This window comes from Malus domestica, chromosome 09 (assembly GCF_042453785.1).
Source record: "Malus domestica chromosome 09, GDT2T_hap1".
NCBI lineage: Eukaryota > Viridiplantae > Streptophyta > Magnoliopsida > Rosales > Rosaceae > Malus > Malus domestica.
Genome location: NC_091669.1, coordinates 30,567,481 through 30,591,402, shown reverse-complemented (window position 1 = coordinate 30,591,402; position 23,922 = coordinate 30,567,481). Strand labels below are relative to the sequence as shown.

At 37.2% G+C, this 23,922-nt stretch overlaps 3 protein-coding genes across 6 annotated transcripts; 2 read left to right on the top strand and 1 right to left on the bottom strand.

Annotated features, from left to right (window-relative positions):
• Window positions 1-539: 539 nt before the first annotated feature.
• Window positions 540-3,657, bottom strand: LOC103444112 (riboflavin synthase-like). Of its 4 annotated transcripts, none has more exons than XM_029108520.2 (2): window positions 2,694-3,657; window positions 540-1,457 (listed from the first exon to the last, which is right to left on the bottom strand). In XM_029108520.2, the coding sequence occupies exon 1, from the start codon at window positions 3,524-3,526 to the stop codon at window positions 2,702-2,704; it is 825 nt and encodes a 274-aa protein (XP_028964353.2). In that variant the 5' UTR covers window positions 3,527-3,657; the 3' UTR covers window positions 540-1,457; window positions 2,694-2,701. The 4 variants fall into 4 exon arrangements, with proteins under 4 accessions (XP_028964353.2, XP_017189564.3, XP_008381247.3 ...); XM_017334075.3 differs by lacking the exon at window positions 540-1,457 and adding an exon at window positions 1,806-2,482; XM_008383025.4 differs by lacking the exon at window positions 540-1,457 and adding an exon at window positions 1,806-2,441.
• A 5,778-nt stretch (window positions 3,658-9,435) lies between these two features.
• Window positions 9,436-14,022, top strand: LOC103429390 (phosphomevalonate kinase, peroxisomal). Its single transcript, XM_029108518.2, has 11 exons — window positions 9,436-9,589; window positions 9,773-9,887; window positions 10,005-10,155; window positions 10,239-10,336; window positions 10,513-10,622; window positions 10,721-10,773; window positions 11,050-11,433; window positions 11,926-12,030; window positions 12,487-12,714; window positions 13,038-13,160; window positions 13,618-14,022. Exons 2-11 carry the CDS (start codon window positions 9,877-9,879, stop codon window positions 13,882-13,884), a joined length of 1,530 nt encoding a protein of 509 aa, XP_028964351.2. The 5' UTR covers window positions 9,436-9,589; window positions 9,773-9,876; the 3' UTR covers window positions 13,885-14,022.
• Window positions 14,023-18,434: 4,412 nt separating this feature from the next.
• On the top strand, window positions 18,435-19,681 carry LOC103444110 (CASP-like protein 1C1). The gene is made up of 3 exons (XM_008383022.4): window positions 18,435-18,651; window positions 18,877-18,979; window positions 19,137-19,681. Exons 1-3 carry the CDS (start codon window positions 18,467-18,469, stop codon window positions 19,368-19,370), a joined length of 522 nt encoding a protein of 173 aa, XP_008381244.3. The 5' UTR covers window positions 18,435-18,466; the 3' UTR covers window positions 19,371-19,681.
• Window positions 19,682-23,922: the final 4,241 nt, after the last annotated feature.

The window sequence follows — 23,922 nt, the reverse complement described above, 5'->3', positions numbered from 1 at the left end:
TTGTCGTGAAACGGCCGACCCCAACCTCGTTTTGGTACCTATCACAAAAGTATGATATGCTTTGTAATTTGTGTCACTCACCACTACATCAATCTTCATTTTGTGTGAAAGCTACGTAGTTAAGCAACCGTATCAAAGTTTCTTGCACACCCAAATAATAATAATAATAATAACCCCCGTTGCACGTATAGTCGAGTTTAATGTTGTTTAAGATATATAAAATATGTGTTGTAACATGAGTAGATTGTAAGGTGGTATGACCGCACCTAAGTGCAGAATATTGTTACTTTTTTATTTGTGAATCACACGATGGTAGCTAAAAGAATGTTGAAATGTCTCTATGAGTCTTTTTGGCCCCCGAAATGGTGAATTATAGTGATGAAATTACCAAGTGGTTCCTTTTTTGAAGGGAAAAGAAAGAATGTTGATAAAAAAATTTACAACAAAAAGTTTGACAAATTATATATTTGTTATTTTTATTTAAATATGGAGCAGATAATCAAATTTAAAGTCGCCGGTGGACGGATAACAAAAAGAAATTAAAGTCTTGCCGACATGGACACTAGAGAGATCAGATCACCATATCCACTAAATTTGGAGTCAAACTCATTTGCCCAACTCAACCAAATACTGTACAACTGTACCAAATGTTCATATGGCACGCACTTTACTCATCCGTCCACGCTCACAAAGAGGAGAACCGGTTCTCACTTTCGGCTGAGATGGGGAGAAATGGAGTGGTTGGTTTGGCAAATTGTGCAAGTGGACTAAAGTGAAGTAGAATGATATCGCCATGAAAGCTGAGTCCCCTCCACCTCCAACTTGGCAACTTGATGTTGAGCAAGCTGCGTCTGCTCTCTACCATGACAAAAGTTAGCGATGACGACAGTTCCCCATCAGGTCATCACTAACCATGGCGATTCTTGGTTCGAGCTATTTCATATCGAGATCTGCTATTCAGACTCTCTCGAAATCAAGTCCGATAAGACTTTGTTGACAAATGTAGTTTTTGCAAAAATTTACACAGCAGGTCGGTCCATTACAACACAATAAAGAGCCAGTCACTCCCCTGGGAACAAATACCATTGCTGTTCCTAAAATTATGACCAAGACAGGAGAGAATTGGAGGATGTTACGAGCAGAAAGTTTTTCGTTTGAAAAAAAAAAGGGCCTAAAATTGGTCATGAAGCACTACGAACAAGAGTCGGGTGCTCAATTTGCAGGAAAAGCAGAACGAGATACAGACCTCAGTACTCAGAGAGGAAGGAGAATAGAACTACTAGTAGAAGAAATCAACACACGAGGGCGAAAAGAAACTTACCTCAACCCTTTACCTTCAACAGAGAGGCGACCTTCTCCCACTGAGCTTCAAACAAACACATGCGATATTTTAATTGGGTGGAACCACCTACTTTCTGTAGTCCAGAACACCACGTAATAATTTCTCTCGCTAATCACTGTAAAGAGAGACTAAGAGAATAATATACTTGCGTTTCTAAAAAAGGAAGATGAGAGTTTTGAGTAAAAGCTTGAGACAGAAAAATTCCAAACCAGCCTGCTATACAACAACGGGGAGCTACAAGACTAACATAATTTGTATCAGATGCCCTACTGGACAGAGTACGAGAGAGATCATCATCAGACTACTGCAGAATGTTTTTTCTACTGTGCAATTTGATGCCCAAAGACACTTGAGGAGCATCAGAGGCTTACAGTTTTGCCCTTGGTGCTGCAAACACGAAGGAATGAAAATCTATGTGCGTGTGAAGGCATGCATGTGTCTGTGTACAATAAAGCCCTAAAAATGATACAACAAAACTTTTATTACTTAATAAAACTATCATAATCCAATTAGTATATAGAGTAATCAATAGAATACATCTCTAACAATGATACAACAAAGTTTTAAAATCGAGATATAACAGCTATTCAAAGTGCAACACTACCTAAAACGCTTCCAATAAAAAAAAAAACAGAAGCTAAAAATGGCCAAAATTCCAAACAGCATTCCTACAGCCACCGGTTGGTTCAGTTACCATCCCAATCACAAGCGTGTACAACCCACACAGGCGATGACCTTGAAAAGAAAATGAGCAGAAACAGTAAAACACTTGATACCACTAAAGGAGTTAAGCACAAGAACCTAATTGATTGATTTTATTATTAGCTAATTAATTGCTGCATTCTTTTTTTCTTTCTCCCAAGCTCATATAATTGTTGTAGATGTCGCACATGAAACCATTGACCAAATTGGCAGAAAGAAAGAACAAATTGCCATCAGAGCTTCAGCACGAAAAATTTCAACATAGTGAACTCCACATTTCAAAACTGTATCAAGTGGCTTCTGATCTGTTAAAGATGCACTATCCAGTATGTTGTTTTCAAACACCAGTTCCAACACTTGAATTATCTTCATCGACCTCAAGGGTAATCTTGTTCGCCTGTTGCGATAAATGTAGGAATGTTTACGCTAAAGATCATCCTACATATTACACATTTCGTAACTTACAACTGCAATATTCTTTCCCACTAAAAATCAATCCGAACCACTAAAAATCTGAATCTCTTACGCAAATAACCTTTTCAATTTTTATTGAAAGAGAAAGAAAACAAGAACAAGTATGCATTACAAAATGTAATAATACACGAAACCAAATCAGGATTGCAGTAAACAAACTATAAGTAACTAGTACCTTATGAGTCATGAAGATTTGATTGACTCAACAAACCCACTACTGAGAAGTCTTTCGACATACTTCCCGAGTATGTCAACCTCCAAATTAACCTTCGACCCGACCTTCTTCAACGGAATCACCACCTTCTGCTGAGTGTAAGCAACCAACATGAAATTAAAGCACTCTTCTTTATCAAACACATCCACCACCGTCAAACTAGTTCCATCTACTGCTATAAACCCTTTCGGCACCACATACTTCAACACCTCTTTCGATGCCTTTACCTTGATCCACAGCGAATCGCCCTCGGGCTCCATGGACACTATCTCCCCTGTGCCATCCACATGACCCTGCACGAAGTGCCCGCCCATTCGGCTCGTGGGCTGCACCGCCCGCTCCAAATTCACAAGTGATCCCGATTCGAGCTCGATCAGAGACGTCTTCCTAAGCGTCTCGGGCGACAGCCCGACTGTGAAATCCGACAACTGGGTATCGAATTCAGTCACGGTCAGGCACGTTCCGTTGACGGCAATGCTATCCCCGAGGTGAACGCCCTCCAGAACGGTTTTGGCGCCGATTTTCATGTCGAAACCGCCGTTTTGGGCGGTGCCCAGTTGCTTGACGCGGCCCATTTCCTCGACGATGCCGGTGAAAAGGCATCGGATTGTGTTGCGAGGAGGATATTGGCGATTGGTTTTGGGTTTTTGGGAGCTGAGGAAGAGGGTTTGAGTGGAGGGCTTGAAAAGGGGATTGAAACTGCGGAGGGTTTTGGATGAGATGGTGTGAAACTTGTTCATGATGGAGATTTGTCCAACACAGGGTTGAGGAGTTCTTGAGAGTGAAACCGCCATTCTGTTTGTTTCGGATGCAACACGAGTTGGGACCCTTGAGTACTTGAAAATTTTCAAGGTTCGGTGGAATTGGCAAGAAAAACCCTCAATTTTGTGTTTGACTAGAATCGATGAGATCCAATGAAATAAAACAAGAAGAAAGGGTTTATAAAATGGACAATGTATTATAACTTATCTATCTATTTACTAATAGTAGACTGATTAAACGACATTGATATTTATTAATTTTTAGCAGAAATAATTTTTGTCAAGTGTTTTATAAGAGCAAGTCCACCCCTAAGGACTTTGTGCTAGCACCCAGCGCATTTATCCACTCAATTAAACAGTAATAGACCCCAGTAAACAGTAATAGGCCAAAGCATCTCCACCCCTAAAAATACGCTGGCACCCAGTCTATCTAATATTATATTATTTTATTCATATCAATTAATATTTTATCATTTATTTTATTTTTTATTTTTTCTTCTTTCTTCCTTTCCCTCTCCGATCCTTTCTTTCTCTCTCTCTCTCTCCCTCCCTCTCTCTCTCTTTTCCAGCTCACTCCCATGAGCTCACCTTCTCCTTCCTCTTCAAAACCTTCCATTTCTGCACGCCATCCACCCTTGCATCTCCGACGCCATCCCCCTGCATCTCCGACGCCGTCCACCCCTGCATCTCCGACGCCGTCCACCCCTGCATCTCCGACGCCGTCGACGCCGTCCTCCTGCATCTCCACACCTCCGACGCCGTCGCTTCGTCCTCCCGTCGTTCTCCCTCCGTGGTTCCTTCCCTCGCGACATCCTCTCCCGCCTCGACCAGCTCCGCTCCTCAGCCTCCACAACAACTCCCTCTCTGACGTCATATGCCCTCCAACGTCACACTGACGTCAGATAGGCCGGTCCCAAGGTCTGTCGATTTTAGGCCGGCCTGTGGACTGGCTTGGGCTGGGTGCCAGTCGATTTCACAGGCTGGAGTGAATTGACAGGGTGCCAGCTTGGTTTTTTGACTGGGTGCTGGGCTCTCTTCTTCCTGGTGGAATTGCTCTAAAATGGACAATTCCGATTATAGGTAGGAAGTCTCTGAATTGATCACAAACCTTCTTTTTTTAAATGCAGGCTCAAATTTCAAATTTCTACTATGTTATTGATTTAAGGGTTTTTATCACATATGACATATGGTCCTTGAAATTGACCCTTAACATCAAGATGGTCCCTAAAATTGAAAATCAATCAATGTAGTCCCTGAAAATAGATGTCGCAAATTAATGTGGTCATTTCGTCACAATTCTGTTAAAAATTCTGTTAAGTGCTGATGTGACACATAAATAACCCCATAAGTCATTTTTTCTCACAAATGATCTTTGAAATTGACCCGTGACATAAAAAAAGTCCCTAAAATTGACCCGCGACATCAAAATAACCCCTTAAATTTAAAAATGATTAGTCTAGTCCCGCAAGTAAGTTTTTTAAATCAATATAGTCATTTTGTCAAAAATCTATTATGTGCTGATGTGACACATAAATGGGTCACACAAGTCTAATTAAATTTAAAAAAATTACAAATAGGCTTAATAATTTAATAGTTAATAAAAAAGTTGTCAACCTAAAAACCTAGTCCTGCAATCACCTCCGATCTCATTCCACATTTCTCTACCTCCTTCGCTCTTTATTCTCTCAAAGAAAAATCTCAACACCCATCTTTACACACTTCGACACCTTTCACCGAATTGAACCTGGATTGAGATCACCTTTGGTGAAACCTTGGTCGATTGGCAACAATTTATGGGACATCACCATTTAACATTTAGGTGATCAACATCCTCACAACCTTAACCTTCGAGAGTTTGTTCAGCGCTTCCCTGGTGGTCTGGTGATACAAAGAACAACAAAGTCTACCTTGAGATAATGAGGTTATAACCAAGGTGCATCTATTGTTGGTTGAAAACTATTTCCAGACCCCTTCTTAGACCTTGGTTAGGTTTTGTGTCTTTGAGAATTTAGGTCTCTTTGTAGTAGGCCCTACTATAAGAAAAAAAAATTCCAGTGTGCAAAAAGGTACTTAGACTACTTTTTTAATTAATTATTAAACTCACATCAGCATATAACAAATTTTTTTACAAAATTGTGGCAGAATGATTATATTAATTTGCGACATCTATTTTCAAGAACTATATTGATCAATTTTCAATTTCAGGGACCATCTTGATGATGTGGGTCAATTTCAGAGACCATCTTGTGATAAAAATTTGTAAATCTTGTGGGGCCCATTTATGTGTCACATTAACACTTAACATAATTTTTAACAGAATTGTGACAAAAAAACCACATTGATTTGCAACACCTATTTTCAGGGACTACATTGATTGATTTTCAAGTTCATAGACCATCTTGATGGTGAGGGTCAATTTTAGGGACCATTTGTGATAAAAACCCTTGATTTAATGAAGAAAGTCGATTAAGAAATGTACTTAGGCGCATACAAGTACAATGATATATGAGGAATTTGGAGATGCTACATTTGACACGACATGCTTAACGTAAAAGTATGGTATGCTATCCGCTCCATTCGTGAGGGTAAATCATTATGGGCAATCAATTTTACCAAGATGTGGGCTAATTTCCAGTGAAAACACTCTCGTTTGGTGGCTCGGATGAGATGAGTTATGTCCAATTAAATTGGACTGGTAACCCAGCCCATGTTTGAAAAGAAAACTTGTCACACAGACTAGATTCCGAATCTTGAATTCAAGTGCATAGTACAATGGTATTTGTGACGCGTCACTACCCATGGGTTACAAAGCCACTCTTCTTCCTCGTGCCTTCATCCCCTAATGCTTTTGTTTGGTTGTTCAAGTCTTGACAACAACCTCTTGTACAATGTAACTCATATTTACATTGTGGATACGTACATACACCAATGTTAACGTAACCTCAACTTGGGATGAACCATGAAAAATCTTTTTATTCTTATGCGTTTGTGCGATTCAATGCCGAATCTAAGTTGGTCCAAAATCGATCCAGTATTGTGCATCAACAACTAGGGGTGGAATTTTTTCCCGAAAATCCCGAACCGTCCCAATCCCGTCCTGAAATTTGACTGAAAAAATCCCGAACCGAATTTCCCGAAACCTTCGGTACCTGTCCCAAAAGTTTCAGGTTGGGATTCGGCCACAGCTTTGAAAGCTTTCGGTAATCCCGAACCGAACCGATTATTATATATATATATTTTTTTATTTTTAATTTTTAATTAGAAGTTACTTGACCATTGGATTTGTTAAAATCAAATCCAACCGTCCATTGAGTTAGGTTAGGTCATTTGTTAGGTGGGTGTTCTCTCTCTCTCAGACTCACTCTTGCCCTTACTCACAGTCTCTCGGTCTCTCGGTCTCTTCGCTCTCGCTCACAGTCCCTCTCTCACAGACTCACAGTTAGTCGGAGCGAGCCCTCTTGTTGTCTCCTTCCTCTCCAGACGTAGTGTCCTCTCAGCTTGGTCGTGGTCCTCTCCAGACGTTATCCTCTCGCACTTGCTCTCCCGGCTGAAGTCCAGGTTCTTCTTCGTCTTCTTCTTCGTTTGAATCCCACCAGTTTTCTTCTCTCTCTCTCTCACAGTCTCACAGTCCTGCCGCCCGTGCTCCCGTCGCTCCACGCCTCCGTCGAATCCACGCCGACTCACACTCTCACTCAGAGTCCCGCCGCCAATGCTCCCGCCGCTCCACTCCTCCGTCGAATCCACGCCGCTCATCATCCTCCACAACTCACGCAGACGCAGGACAAGAAGGAACCAATTGAGTCCTAAAATCCAGGTTAGGGTTTTTTTATTTTCATTGGGTTTTGTTCTTTAGCATTTTTGGATATTGAATGCCTCTTTAATGGAGTGTGAACATATTCGGAATTAGGGAATGCCTCTTTAATGGAGCAATTTCGGATATCAAATTCTGAACTATTTGCGTATTTTGTTGAGTTATTGCAAATTGGTTCAACTGATGAACCAAAAATTAACTTGATTATATTCAATTAACCTAATTATATTCAATTAACTTGATTATATTCTGAGATAAATATGTGTTTTGACTTTGATATAATATATGTGTTTATGGATCAGTTTATGGAATGTGTGTGATATATTATGGAATGGATCAGTTTATGGATCAATTAATTTGCTTTAATCTTATATGAATATTATATATATGTTGAAGTGTGTTGTGATATATTATTGTGCATTATCAGGATGGACGGGTCTGGTAGTGGTAGTGCTAGTGGTAGCCAATCACAATCTACTAGTACACCTAGGACCCTGGATTCGAAACAACCATTGTTGTCACAAGGGGTGATGGGGGATCAAGTTGTTGCTCACACTTTCAATAAAAAAAGACTTGATATGAAATGTGTGAAGTGGATAATAAAAGCGGAGATGCCTTTTAGGGTGGTTGATCAAGAGGACTATAAAGATTGGATCCATGATTTGAATCCAAAGTACAAGCTTCCAAATAGGCACAAGGTGGCGGCGGCAGTTTTAGAATTGTATTTTACAGAGAAGGGAAAAATCAAGAGTGTGGTTGATTCATCAACAAGGGGAAGGGGCCGAAGGGGCAAAAAGGAATGAACTTACTTAAGCTTCATTTTGGTTGCATGCACTTTCTTGCTTATAAACTATGTTTTGCTTTTGGTTTGTAACTTAATCTAAATTCATTCGGAAGTTTGGTTTGTAAAACTTAACTTATTTCATTTTGGTTGCATGCACTTTTAATTAACTAGTTTGTTAGACAATTGTGAACTTAAGCTTAACTTGTTAGTTGTTGCTTCCTTGTTATGAAAATTGAAACAGATGGTAATGTGAAACTGAAATTGTGATATTGTGAAACTGAAACAGGCAAGCTGCCTGCAATTGTTAACCTTTTTTTTTTTCTGAAAAATCTGTGGGTTTACTTGTTCAAGAGCTTAAAATTGTAAAAAGTTTTAAAAGCCCAACATTTTGGGCTTCAAGGCCCAATCCCGAAGTGACCCGAAAATCCCGAAACACTTTCGGGAATCCCGAATTTCGGGATCCCAATAGTTTCGGTTCGGTTTCGGGATATAAAATCCCATCCCGAAATGTTTTGGTTTGGGATTCGGGTTAGGGGTTTCGGTTCGGGATCCCGACCCGAACCACCCCTATCAACATCCTAAATAAGAATCACCACCTATCTCGTAAATGTTTAGACTTGAGTACATCTGTACCATCGATTTACTAGTGGGGGAAGATGATAAATAAAAGGTGCATTTCCCTCTCTAAATTCTGCTGCAACGAATATACCCTTCAATTTTCTATTTTTTGTTGAAAACCAATATTGATACCTAACCTAACTATCGAAACTTGGTCAGCTTTGGAGGGCTCTCAAAGCAAAAACAAAACAGAACGAAAAAAGGTACCGCAATTTTTCACATCTCCACTTGCTTCATGCTAGTCAAACTAAGCTCACTTGACTATTTTTTGTATTTTTAAAATTTAATTACGTCAATTATATGTTAACTCACGTAAAAATGACATATCGATTATAACTTATTGTTATTTGCAAACTTTTTTACATGACGTTTCAATAGGATTTGGTATTACCTTTGAAAATGATCTAATCATGTCTTATTCGGCCTATAATCTAAACTACATTAAAAAAAAATTCTCTTTGTCAACTAAAAGAGAGTAAAAAGACAATTTTATCTTCTACTATAAAACAAAATCATGAGCAGCAAAGTAAATTTTACAATTTTTTTCAAAGCTCCACCCAAGAGTAATCCTAACGTCCTCTAATTTAAAAAAAAAATTATAAAAAAAAAACCTTCTCTCTAAATCTACATTCGCTTTTTCTCCTTTTTTTTCTTCCCATTTTTAAATAAAAATAAAAATTATTTTTACACAGAGGTGGGTTTATATGCTAGTGTTTTTGAAAGTAAGAAGGAGCAAAAAAAAAAAAAAAAAAAACTCACTCTCCCCTCGCGCACACCACCGACCTACGCTGCCAGCATCTTTTACAACTTGATCTGATATAAAAAAAATCCCATCTTCTCGCACTCTCCTGCGTCTCTCTGCATCTCTCTCCTCGGGTCTCAGGTAACGATTTGATTTGACATTTTGATTTTCTCCCTCGTAATATTCTGCTTTGATGGGTGGTTTAAATTTTCAATTTCTTCCATGGAAGACCAAGGCATTTTAGTATCAGTACAACTGTTTGGGCTTTTGTTTGAATTTCTACCCAAATATTTTCAAATATTTATTTTCTTTAATTTCATTCAGCCGCAACTGAAAATTCAGAACCCAACAACTCATAGCTGAGAGAGAACAAGAAACCTACTTCACACTTGAGAGCTAGAGAGAGAGAATCTGAGGCTGCAATTTCAATGGAGGCCGTGTAAGTTTTGGATTTTGAATCAAATATTTGTTCTTGTATGAATTTTTGTGAATTAGAAAGAAAGAAAGGAAGTTGATTGATTGATTGATTTGGAAATTGATTGTTGTTGAATTACAGAGTTGCTTCAGCTCCAGGGAAGGTGTTGTTGACTGGAGGTTACCTAATTCTGGAGAGACCCAATGCAGGCCTTGTACTCAGCACCAACGCCCGCTTCTTTGCCATTGTCAAACCACTTTACCAGCCTCTCAAGCTTGATAGTTGGGCCTGGGTGAGTCTCTCTCTCTCTCTCTCTCTCTCTCTCTCTCTCTCTCTCCTGGATTGATTGAGATGCGTATCTGTTATGTGTCTCAGGGTTGGACCGATGTGAAATTGACGTCTCCTCAGCTCGGCAGAGAAAGCATCTACAAGCTCTCTCTAAAAAATTTATCACTTGATTATGTTTCTTCTGGGTGAGTTTTTTCATTTTCGATATAAGCTTCGTGAATGATGGTCAATTTCGAACAATGCTACCAGTTATCAACTTATATGATCATCATTCATCTTTATTTAACCACTTTTGAGGTTATATCGAAAAAATATTCAGCTTCAAACATGCTTAATTTTAGTTCATATAACACAATTCCAGTGACTCGAGGAACCCTTTTGTGGAACAAGCAGTGCAATACTGTGTAGCTGCTGCCCGTGCAACAGTTGACAAGAAGAACAAGGATTCATTAGAAAAGCTACTATTGCATGGTAATGTTTCATTCCCCATATGTTTCCTATCATTTAAATAGATAAACAAACTCGATATCAATGCAAGTTCTAATATTTCAACTGGGTTTGTCATGCAGGTTTTGATATCACCATCTTAGGTAGCAATGACTTTTATTCGTATCGGAATCAGGTATGTTACGGCTTTTAAATTTCTATAGTTTTGTTTGTAATTTAGTTGAGTAATCGTTGTTGCTCTCTTTGCTTTAATTGGTGATAGTATCATATTAATTTTCTTACCAAAAGCCCACATTTTTTTCGAGTCAAAATGTAATTTGAAAATTAAAGAAAAAAGTAAAAACTTTACAGCATTCACCTTCCAATAACCAGTTGCTGCTGAAACTTCAAGGTTTCTTGTTTTATTAATTGTAATCCAAGTTCCTAATTTTGCTGAGTTGTGCCCTCTCAGATTGAAGCCCGTGGTCTGCCCTTGACTCCAGACGCATTGGCTGCACTACCTCCTTTTGCATCAATTACTTTCAATGATGAAGGATCAAATGTTAAAAATTGTAAGCCTGAAGTTGCAAAAACTGGATTGGGTTCATCTGCGGCAATGACAACCGCTGTTGTTGCTGCGTTGCTTCATTACCTTGGAGTTGTTGATCTTTCATCCACGTTTAAAGATCATCAACATGAAAAGTACACTGCAGATCTTGATTTGGTGCATGTGATAGCTCAAACTGCTCACTGTATTGCACAGGGAAAAGTGGGCAGCGGGTTTGATGTTAGTTCTGCAGTTTATGGAAGTCAACGTTATGTCCGCTTTTCACCAGAAGTTATTTCTTCTGCTCAGGTCTCTCTCTCTCTCTCTCTCTGCTAGAGCATTCAATTTGGATCAAACTAGTGCACCTAGTAGTCACTCTGAATATGTTAGTTACTTGTAAATGTCCACAATGGAGTTTGGCATATGTTACGTGTAAATCAAAGCTTATGAAATTATTACCGGTCACCTGTGGTTAATTTTTACTCTCCCATAATGGTCTCTCTGAATATGTTAACATTGGTTGCCAAATATCCCCATTTACCATGTTCTATCCTTTTTTACTTTTGGTATCAAGACTGTCACGTGGCCTCATTAGATTACCTTTCAAACACATTGATTTTGTTGTCACGTCCAGATATACCAATATCCACCGTTTTCCATTCAGGACATGCTGTAAAATCGAAGACCATTTTCATTAATTTTGATTCAATATTCTTTTTGCTCTTCGTATGCCACATAGCAGATAATGTCAGTGATCTCTTAACACCTTCAATTTGTAAGTTCATTTTTTTATGCTTTCAGGTTGCAGTGACGGGAACTCCACTACAAGAAGTCGTTCCACAAATTCTAAAAGGAAAGTGGGACCATGATAGGACTAAGTTCTCCTTGCCACCATTGATGACTCTTGTAAGCATGTCGAGATCCATTTTATAGCTTGCTTACATTTGTAAATATGGTTATCCATGCAAAAGAGTATCATATGCATGAAGACAATAAATCCACAAACCTACCCTGAACTTTGTAAAATAAAATCTGCAAAGTGCTCATCATATGACCTTATGCATGCTAGGTTGTATTTTTCATTTGTATTTTCTTAACTATTATGTGTAGCATGTGAGCATTATGGAGTGGCTCCTTCATGGATCCTTGTGGTTCCTTGTTAAGTGGACATGACATGACATGATGCATTACCGAAGGTTGATTACTAGTTAATGAAATGTCAAAAATAAAAAATAGATGCTTGAATTCAAGTGTAGCTTTTGTGCTTCCTTTTGTCATCCTTTTGTGCATAATTTATAAAACAACGGCACAATCATATTAAGGGTTTCTTTTTTTCTTTAGTAATTCGAATGCTTTTTGCAGTTACTTGGAGAACCAGGAACTGGAGGATCGTCCACTCCATCAATGGTGGGTGCCGTGAAAAAGTGGCAGAAGTCTGACCCTCAAAAATCCCTGGAGACATGGAAAAAGTTGTCAGAGGCCAATTCATCACTTGAAATGCAACTCAATACATTAAGCAAATTGGCAGAAGAACACTGGGAAGAATATAAAAGCTTGATAAACAGCTGCAGCATTCTCAAATCAGAAAAGGTATTTCTAACTCATCTTCTCTCAAAAGCACGGAATTTATTATGATAAAATCAAAATGGAAACATGGGACCCATTTTAGAATAATTGGACTTTCAGGTTGTATCATGTCGTGCCTGGAACAATATAATATAGATTGTGTTATGACTTATGAGAGACCCATCTTAAACGTGCTGTAGCCTTTTTAGACCTCTTAACTGTTCCCATCATGAAGTTCTGAGTTTTTTGCTTCTTCATATGTTGTCAATACTTTCCTTACCCTATAAATTCCTGCTGCTTGTTTTTCCCATATTGATGTTTGTTACAATTTTTACAAAATTGAACAGTGGACACAGCAAGTCACTACACCAAACCAAGAAGTAATTGTTAAAGCATTATTAGGAGCAAGAGATGCTATGCTTGGGATCAGGTATCATATGCATCAGATGGGGGAGGCTGCAGGTGTTCCGGTATGTGCATTTTTTAACTGGGGATTCTTGTTTCTTACCTATAAAAATATATGGTTTTTTTTAATGAAGAATAACAACAGGCTTATTATAGGAAAATATTTTATAGGAATCAATACAGTTCAACAATTCCCTTTCTAGTGTTTTGGAATGTTCCCCCAAGCAGAATACGAATTATAGCATTATTCTTCCGCTGGCCTTGAGGTGGACCACAAAAACTAGTTTTAAGTACATTGGTACTGATGCTTCAAATATAATAAAGAAAATAAACCAGAAACTAGAATCACAATAGGGAGTAACCGATGCCAGTCATTTGAACAAAGAATCAGATGATGTCAATCCAAATATTTAAATTCAAACTGTTTCTCTTCATCAAGATTCACACTATTTTTTATTGTCATACTTCATCTTTCTTCTTACTTTCTTCTCTGATTGATTTCTTGGCTTCAAAAATTTTCAGATAGAACCAGAATCACAAACAAAGCTTTTAGATGCTACGATGAGTATGGAAGGAGTTTTGTTGGCTGGAGTTCCTGGAGCAGGTGGGTTTGATGCGGTATTTGCTGTTACCTTAGGGGATGCTGGAAGCCATGTGTCGAATTCTTGGAGTTCATTCAATGTTTTGGCCTTGTTAGTTAGAGAAGATCCTCAAGGAGTTTCTTTGGAGAATGCTGATCCACGAACCAAGGCAATTACTTCATCCATTTCCTCTGTTAATATTGAATAACTTCTTGTTTTCTTCATTTTTATGTGACAAACTAGAATAATTATTATGGTGAAAAAAAAGTGATTTGTAATATGAGTTGTATAAGTGTGGATAATAAATCAATTGGTGAAGGTTCTAAGGATTGTGTTACCTGAGATATTCATGTCCTTTTATTCATTAGGCATTGTTGGACACTAAGATCTGATAAATTGGCCATTTTTCATTTAAGCGTCGTGATGGAATAAAACCATGCTTGAAGTCTGCATAATAGGTCAGCTATAATAATTTGCTCGCTGTTTCATCTTCTCTTTTTCATAAACTGATGTTTTACGTCAATGGGGTGCTGGAGTTTGGCTAAGCCACATAAGAACTTGCTATCTATGGAAGTTGGAAGTTTAGTCAGAGTCGTTTCAATTGCTTGAATATGTTAACTACTTTCCTCTGTTTAATCAGTAGCATTTCTATTTTCCTCTGCTTGGAAATTCACCAGTAGTCTCCGTAGGAACTGGTTTCAATCAGTTCCGGTAATTTCCACTGAAGAAGAACTTGTACCTTTATGTTTGTCCTTGAGAGTTGCAAGGTGACTTCTTCCTACAATTCCACTTTCAGTGCAAGTTCTTCCTACAAGTTTCTTTGAGTTCCATCGCCGCCTTCTTCTCGACTCCACCATTGGCTTATGAACAATGACTAACAAGTTTAGCATCTCTTAGAGAGCGTGATCCATTTTCTTCATATTGTAAAATCTTAAAAGTGCTTCGAAAATAAATAAGAGCGGGATGTGGGGATGAAAGCTTAGGCCAATTCCCCATCCCGTGGAGTTCCCAACTTCTTTAATTGTTTGATGAATCCAATCGTCTTCAGTCCATGTTGGTGATACGACGGTTACATGTTCTTTCGCATGTTTCCTCTTTCCTGCAAGTGAAGAATTATGGAGGTGCACTGCTCATCTCCTCATGCTACTTCTGGAGCTCCTCACTCATGTGGAAGTCATAAGGTAGGACAGAGCTTGAGTATCCTTACTACCAGGAGGAACATAAGGAAGGGGCTTATAAAGTATTTTAGCAAAAATGTTTTCTCCATGATCATGGGTATTTGATATTGTTGTACCACGATGCAAAAATGTGGTCTTTAAGACACTGTTTGTCAAGTATCTTAGAGACATGTAATGAATTATGAGAGGGTCATACTCATTGTCTACCTTCGCGACATGTAATGTATGGACATAAACTCGCTCATCTATAGACACATACTTTATACTCCCTTCCCGTGTTAAAGGGAAGACAGTCCACTGCTGGTTGCACTCGATATAAACCTATTATGGTGGAAGACCAAGTGCCTTCTTTGTAATTACATTAGCTTAAATAGAAACCCTGGCCAAGAACCAGAGGGAATTACCTACTGAAGGTGATAGGAATTTTTACCACCTGCAAAAGTAAGGATAAAAACACTTTAAAATACTTACAAGAAAACAAGGTTATCGTAATATAGCAGTTCAAGCAAGGTCGTTTTCCGTAGGGATTGAATGAATAATTTGTATTTAAACTAATTCTTAATTAACTATTTGAAAACAAAGTTTAGAAGAGGTTGATTTAATGACCTAAAATATTAAAAACGAATTTAATTAAAAACAATTAAATAAATTGACAAAGTAAAGAAAACAAAGGAAAACGTTTTTGAAAACCAAATTGTACAAGGCGTAGGGTTCTGCCATCCCCTTAACAATCATATGTAGATTTACCAATTACTTATGAATTACTCATGCAACTTTGAAGGTTAGGTTTTCCTTATGCACATTCTACTTGTGGCATTCAAGCTAGAACGTATATCAAACATGCAATCTGTATGTGGCATTTAGATCAAATACAAACATGCATGACTCATTATGCTTTGTGAAAACCATTTGAAAAACCACGCAACCCCTAAGACGTGGTATTCATCCTATGTGAAATTACAACTATCAATCACAAGAAGCAATACTCAATCCCCTGGTGGTATTCTGACCAAATTGCATCTGATTACTTATCTAAACATCCTAATAGTAGCTAAGCATTAAGATATAGAGACAGTTTAAAGCAGAGTGATTAATAATTCAAAGTATGCATGCATAATATCATAAGCAATTAAATAAATACTACATATTCATGCTAAGGCTCAAGGCATTGCCCTAGCAAACGAAAATTAGCTACGAACAATCATAAAACAAAATACTATTAAAAACATGGATAGAAAACTCCTTGAAAATAAACTTGAATCTTCCAAAGCAATTTCCCAATAGTGCGTGCGTTCCCTCCTTAACCTAATGGCTAAAAAACCTTATTTATACTACTACAAAATAAAATTCTTCCAAGAAAAATGTCTTAGAATAAAACTAGGAAACATAATAAAATAATAAAACAGAAAATAAAAGGTTTCCTATTTAAACTAAAATTCGGATTTCTCAGAAAATCATACTTTTGACCGACTAAATCAACTCCGATTTGGTCCCAAAAGGTCTCTTTTGGAAAATATGCCATCTTGACCTCCAAAATACCTAAAACGTCCAGAAACATCAATCTGGGAAAGCTGCGCGGAGGGCCTTAATTTCATCGTTACGGTCAAACGGCTAGGTAGAAAAATGCCTTAATTTCATCCTCACGGTCAAACGGCTAGGTTGAAAAATCTGAAATTTTTATACAATCATCTTGAAAGACTCACGAACATCCTCCAATTGGAATCACTCCAAAATTCATCCGTTTGATCACTTTTTACTCCTTAATTTCATCGTCACGGTCAAACGGCTAGGTAGAAAAATTTGAAATTTTTATACAATCATCTTGAAAGACTCACGAACATCCTCCAATTGGAATCACTCCAAAATTCATCCGTTTGATCACTTTTTGCTCCAGATGAAGTCGAATGTCCTACATTGAAAATATATAACAAAGTATTAAAATTTTACCAAAATAACCAATAAATTAATACTAAAATTAGGGTAAAGTATCTGATATAATATTGCCTCATCCGAAGGCACATAGCAATATAATTTAGAAATACAAATTGACTAAACTTATAATTTAGTAGTTCAAAAGGGAATTCAAACTAATAAAAATAGAAACCCCAGTGAATGAATAATTAAAAGTACATTCGCATTGTTCGTTCACAATGATAAGCATCCAATCATATAATTTTTTTATTAGTTAGTCAGTTAGTTAAGAAGTCATTCATGGTTGATAACCCGAAAAGCCTAAACAAAGCATGCAGGAGATTAATTGTCGAGACAGTTGAATGAATCGTTTGTCGTAAATGAGAAAGTAAGCGTGGAGTTGGATTAATGTTTACATTGATGGATACAACAACCTATGTATATTTGTATAGATTAATGATTACGTGAAGTTGTCAACCACTTCAAAAAAACTATGTATGTTTGTATGTGTACTGTACTTGACTCTAAAAATAGTTAGGGCAAATGAAGTTACAATCTTCTCCTCCTACTTCTTCGTCCATTTTCCCTTATCATCCTTGTTTTCTTTCTCTCTTCTTGTGTGCGACTTTATTGTGCGCACCAAATACTCGATGAAATGCCTTCGTTAACAACTTTTGGCAATCTTTTTCAACATTACTCTACAGTGTTCTGTAATCACCATTGACAAGCCTCTATATATCATAGTAGTTGTTGACATATGTTGGCATAAACTTTCAACATATACTGGCATGAATCTACATTTTTATACAAGGTGTTTAACAAGATGGCCCAATGAAGATTTTTGGGTCAACATCATGACTTCATTATTTGAAAATTCTGACTCCGCCATTAAACGTAGATATTTTACTTGAAATGAATAATGAACTAAGAAGAAAAATTCATATGAAATGGTATACAAAATGAGAACAAAAATTAGAAAAGGAAACCTTGTTAAAGTTGTTTTGTAGTTTTTATTACATTTGCATGTGCATTTCTTTCAACCCTTCCCACAATTCTTCCTCTTCTTATTCATCCTTCATTTTTCCTTGTATTTCCTTTTTATTTACACCCAACAAATAAAACTAATAACTAAAACGGAATGATTATCGCCTTACCACATATTTGTCTCATCTCTTTAATAGAGGTAGGACCCACCAATACATGTGGGTCCCACCTCTATGAGATGATACAAATTATGGTACAAATGGGTAATGTTAGGGATATTAAATGTGTAGACTAAATTATATAAACTAAATGACATGGAAGTTGGTGATTGGATTATTAGTTAAGTGTTGATTAATATGTTTATTTCTTATTAGTAACTCATCATTTAGTTTGCAAACTTAGTCTATAAATTTAATTTTTTTAACATTACTCGGCACAAATATGTATTAAGAGTAACATTTTTTAAAGAAAAAAAAGAGATTAGTACAGTAAAACAATCACAAATGGCTCAAAAGTCTATTGAAGCCTTAAGGTAGATGAGCTTCTAGTGGACCGTACTGGTGGTGACCGTTGAGCTTTTCAACTAACAAAAGACAAACAAGTATGAATAACTTTTACAAGTGCAACCAAACCCCACCAACTTTCCTTCCCAACATTCTAACCCTACGTATGCTTATTACCGTGCAAAGAAACCTGCATGCATCAGTTTCTTTGTGCATGCACCCAAACTCCAGTGCAGAATCCATGGCCAAGATCACTAAGAGAGTCTGCACCCTAGTACTACGGCTGATGGCCGCCGCCGCTACCCTTTTGGCTGCAATTGTCATGGTTACAAGCCATCAGAGAACCAGCATCTTTGGAGTATCTTTTGAAGTCAAGTATAACCACACACCAGCCTTCCAGTAAGTTTTTTGTATTTCGCTTTTATTCAGCCATTTCAACGGCGCACGCTATATACGCCATATACTTTGTAGAGGATTGGTGGTTTTTCTTGCTAGACAAAAAACATCATGATGATCAATAGTTTGGATTAATAGTCTGGCAACACGCATTGCTACTTGCATAATTTCTATACATTTTCTTTACGTATGTACGTATTGCTAAACATACTCTTTTTATCCTTCAAGGTACTTTGTGATAGCAAATGCGATTGCAACTGTATACGGGTTTTTGGTTCTTTTTCTTCCTTCTGAGAGTCAGCTATGGAGATTAGTTGTGGCTTTGGATGTGGTAATCATATGAATTTATAACTTAAAACTCTGTAGCTAGATTTCTTTTTTCTTAATTATTTGAAGGTTGCTCATGTTTCTCAGTAATTCTTTTTTGTAATTCCAACCAATTTAATTTAACAATAAAAGCTGCAATGAATTGTTTGGACTATGAACAGGTAATCACTGTATTACTGAGCTCAAGCTTTTCAGCAGCTTTGGCTATTGGTGATGTAGGGAAGCATGGAAATTCATATGCAGGTTGGCAACCGATATGTGGGCAAGTCCCCAAATACTGTGACCAAGTAAAGGCAGCCCTAATCTCAAGCTTTGTTGGCCTCATAATATATTTGCTGCTGCTTCTGTATGCCATCCACACTGTCCTGGATCCTCTTCTCTTGAAAAAAACTTAACTTCTCAAGGAGTAAAATGTCTTGTTGGATCTCATCAGTTTTATCTTTCCAGTGCATATGTAATTACCTTGTTCTTGGGTTAATTAATTATAGTTTGCACCCTTAAGTTTAGGTGTAACCACAACAACATACCTCATTTTAAAACATTACAACATCGTACACAAATTGTATTTTAGTTGTAGCATATATCCGTAAATTGATCATTAAGAGATGACGTAGTAACTGTGGGTTCCACATATTTGCTGACGCGATCATCAAATTTGTGCCATTTGGATAAAAGAATAAATAAACAATAATTATTTTGTCGTAAATATTATTAGTTGTGTGTTGTACACTGAAGGCCAATATATAATTAGTTAGTACCCTTTCTTTGTAAATCATATGCTTATAATTAGGCACTGTAATGAAAAAAAAAAATTGTCGTAAAATAAAACAATGAGAAATTTTATTCGAACCCTACTTATGTATCTTTACACCCAACTTATAAATTTTCTTCACCAAACTTCCAGTTTTGCCCTTAATTAATAGTAGAGAAAATTTAGATTAGACCTAAAACCCGCGAACATAAAAAAAATGGACACTTTGGATGCGGTCCCTAGCTATCAATATTCTTTAATTGAAACCTAGGGCTGGTTCGGGTCGGGATCCCGAACCGAAACCCCGAACCCGATTCCCAAACCAAAACATTTCGGGATGAGATTTTATATCCCGAAACCGAACCAAAACTATTGGAATCCCGGGATTCCCGAAAGTGTTTCGGGATTTTCGGGAAACTTCGGGATTCCCGAAAGTGTATCAATTCAACTGCTAAACTAAATCCCTTTTTGCAGATCCAAAAGCCAAACTCCGTGTATCACAAATTTCAATCGACCAATCTAAAACAAATAATATACTTAATCCTTCAGTAAAATCGAAGTCCAAATCAACAATACGGTCCCAATAGCTTCAAAATGTGCATCCAAATTCCAGATAAACCCACAGAGGGTTTCAAACTTTAACCAACCGAGATTCGACAAACCGAAAAATTACCAAATACCCAGATACAAAAACATGGAAATTAGCAAAAATAAGCAAACCCAGATAGCCAAACAAGTTGAACAACTAGGGATTATATCAAAATTAGAAAAAAAGTACACAGATTTGGATACAGAGAGTGTAGGGATTAATGGAGTGAGAACTGGAGTACCTGAAAAGCGGGATCTGAAGAATGATGAGGAAGAAGTAGACACGAGAGGCGATCGCTGAGATGCTGTTTATCCATCCCTTTGACGATTTTGACGATGCGGATGACGATGGAGATGGAGCGGTTGCCATATTTTCGGTTTTTCGGGACGGATGACGATGAGGAGCGGCGTGGATTCGACGATGAGGATTAGCGGATGACGATGAGGAGCGGCGTGGATTCTCAAAGCGGGGTGGACGATGAGGAGCGGCGTGGATTCGACGGAGGAGTGGAGCGGGGGGACTGTGAGAGTGAGTGAGGTGAGCGGCGCCAGTGAGGAGAGCGAGAGCGACTGAGAGAGTCTGAAATAACCTAACAAACAAAGGACCTAACTATGGACGGTTGGATTTGATTTTAACAAATCCAACGGTTCAAGTAAATGCTAATTAAAAATTAAAAATAAATAAATAAATATATATATAATATTCGGTTCGGTTCGGGATTCCCGAAAGCTTTCAAATCTGTGGCCAATTCCCAAACCGAAACTTTCGGTTCGGGATCGGTTTCGGGTACCGAACGTTTCGGGAAATTTGGTTCGGGAATTTTTCGGGCTAATTTCGGGACGGGATCGGGACGGTTCGGGATTTTCGGGAAAAAATTCCACCCCTATTGAAACCTTGTTAGTTTTTAATTTTTGATTGAGGTCCCTGACATTAATATAATAATGTAAGTTACTATTTTTTTTAAATTAAAAATTAAAAATTGAAATTTGTAATTGTTTATATTAATGAGATTTTAAATAAAACCCATAATTTATGGGATTAAAAATAATAAAATATAAATTATACTCTCTATTATATTGTGTGTGTGTGTGTGTGTGTGTGTACATATATGTATGGGTACATTAACCAAAATTAACAAAAAAAGTTATTGTATCAAAACATGGATACATTCTCAAATCAACGAAAAAGAATGTACCCATATAAGTTTAAACATGGATTAAAAAATTTGAATGGATTTTATATTAAAAAAAAAGGGTACATTTTACATATAACAAATTAATGTATTTGAGAATGGGTACATTTAAGATTAAAAAAATTGAAAAATTATATGAATGGGTACATTTAAGATTAAAAAATTGAGAATCTTTTTATATATATATATATATATATAAAAGTAATAGGTACAAACTTAATTTAATTTAATTTTTTATTATTTTGGAAAATGTTTGAATTGAAAATTAATTAGAAGTTTAATAGAGGTGTGAGTATTAAACCCTAAATTAATTACTAATTTTTATATTAAAAATTATATAATAAACATGTAAATTCATTATCACATTATTGCTAGGGACTTGAATCAAAATTTGAGAACTAATAAGGTCTTAGTCAATGAATAGTAAGAACTAGGGACCGGATACTAATTTTTCCTAAAAAAAAAGTTCTTTATTCTTATCTCTACCCCCCTTCCATACATTCCGGTGAACCTAGCCCAAGAGCCGTTTACAATTCCCCGACGTTTTCGACAGCCACCATACCTCTTCACTGTGATCATGGAGTAAATCAAGCATGGGGATGGGAAGCATTTGTGCAAGAAGAGCTAAACTTGCTGCTAGTGCTAAATTTCACATATCAAACAGCAAAGAAGATTCATAAAGGCTAGGTATGAGGATGATAATGATTATATTGAACAGAACGAGAAGATCTTGACTCCAGACAAGAAATTTTCTCCGTAAATGCTCTTCGTTTAAGGTCCTTGAACAACAAGGGTGAGATAGAAGTTAAGCATAATCATGAACAAGAGTTGATTGAATCCCCAAAAACCGAAGGAAATTCAAGAAACAAAGGAAAAGGAAAAAAGGTGAAAGGGAATGGTGGCCATTGACAATGTCAGTGAAAGTGTAACCAGCGTCTAAGTTGAGTTTACATGAATAAATGGATGGGTGTAGAGATAAAAATAGTGTTTTGTTGTTCACGGGTTTTGGGTTTTAATATAATTTTTTATGCAAATTTGAAAATGTGATAGAGAAATTTGATAAGTTGGGTGTAAAGATACAACAAACGGGTTAGAATAAAAGTTTCCTTTCAGAGTGAGAAAGAGAGGGGCGGTTAGAGGGAGAGAAGGGCTTCAGTTATTTGTGAGATGGTGTTTTCCCTTTGGCCTTGTCCCTTTATCTATACTAACATTCATAGGTAGGGTTTTACTTGACTCCCAAATAATACAAGTTTAATAGGACAAGATTTCATATATATATATATATATATATATATATATATATATCTTATTGCAAAAGTAGAAGCAGTTGAGGAAGTAGTCACATCAAGTCTTCATGCAAAAGTAGAAGCAGTTGAGGAAGTCAAATTGAAATTATGTTTCCCTCTTTTCGGCCGGGTTGGGTCGAGAGAAGGACTTTCCTTCTTTTCGGATTACGTAGGTGTGCCGCCACCAAACCACATATTGGTCTCAATGGAATGTGCAAGTAATGTTGTACGCCGTGAATTTGACTTCTAACCAAACAATTGAACGGACAAACGAGGAATTAAAATGCAAGATTGTAAAGTGCAATAATATAATGAACGATAACATAAAGAACAAAAAGGTAAGTTGTGTAAAGTAAAGGGCGATAAATAAACGAACTTGTATTAAAATGAAATTGAAATAACAAGATACCTAGAAGTGTGTAAAACAATAAAGCTTAATGCAATAAAATAACAAGATACTTACCTTTGTGAATTTCTCCATATGCTAATCGCCTCCGAACCTCTTACTCTCCTGCACATGGCTTGCGCATGAGTAGGCTTGATAAATCTCGGCCTTCCACTTTTTAAAATGAAAACCAGTGGTTGGGATAACGTTTTAGAAAAATGGGATGCATCAAAGAATGATCAAAATTGTCGAACGCAGCTGAACCTCGCCATTCCCCAGCTGAAACCCACCGCTCTTCGGCGATTCCCGTCGTTCTCACTCCCACTCTCGCTCTTAGGAGTGCGAATGGACACTGATGTGAAGAATCGGTGCTTCCTAGGTTTGAGATTGTTGATGCACAAAATCAGTGAGGATTTTGGTACAACAGAAAGTGTTAAGTTTGTGATCTTCGCTAGATTACTCCGGTCACTAGTGTGGATAAGTATGTAAATAGATAGGGACATGGAAGCAAACACAAGATGTACGTGGTTCACCCAGATTGGCTATGTCCATGGAGTAGAGGAGTTCTCATTAATTGTGAAGGGTTTACACAAGTACATAGGTTCAAGCTCTCCTTTAGTGAGTACTAGTGAATGATTTAGTACAAATGACATTAGGAAATATTGTGAGAGAATGATCTCTATTTATAGAAGAGAGTTTCTAGTTTCATTCTGACATTGACACGTGTCGTGTTGTGATTGGCTT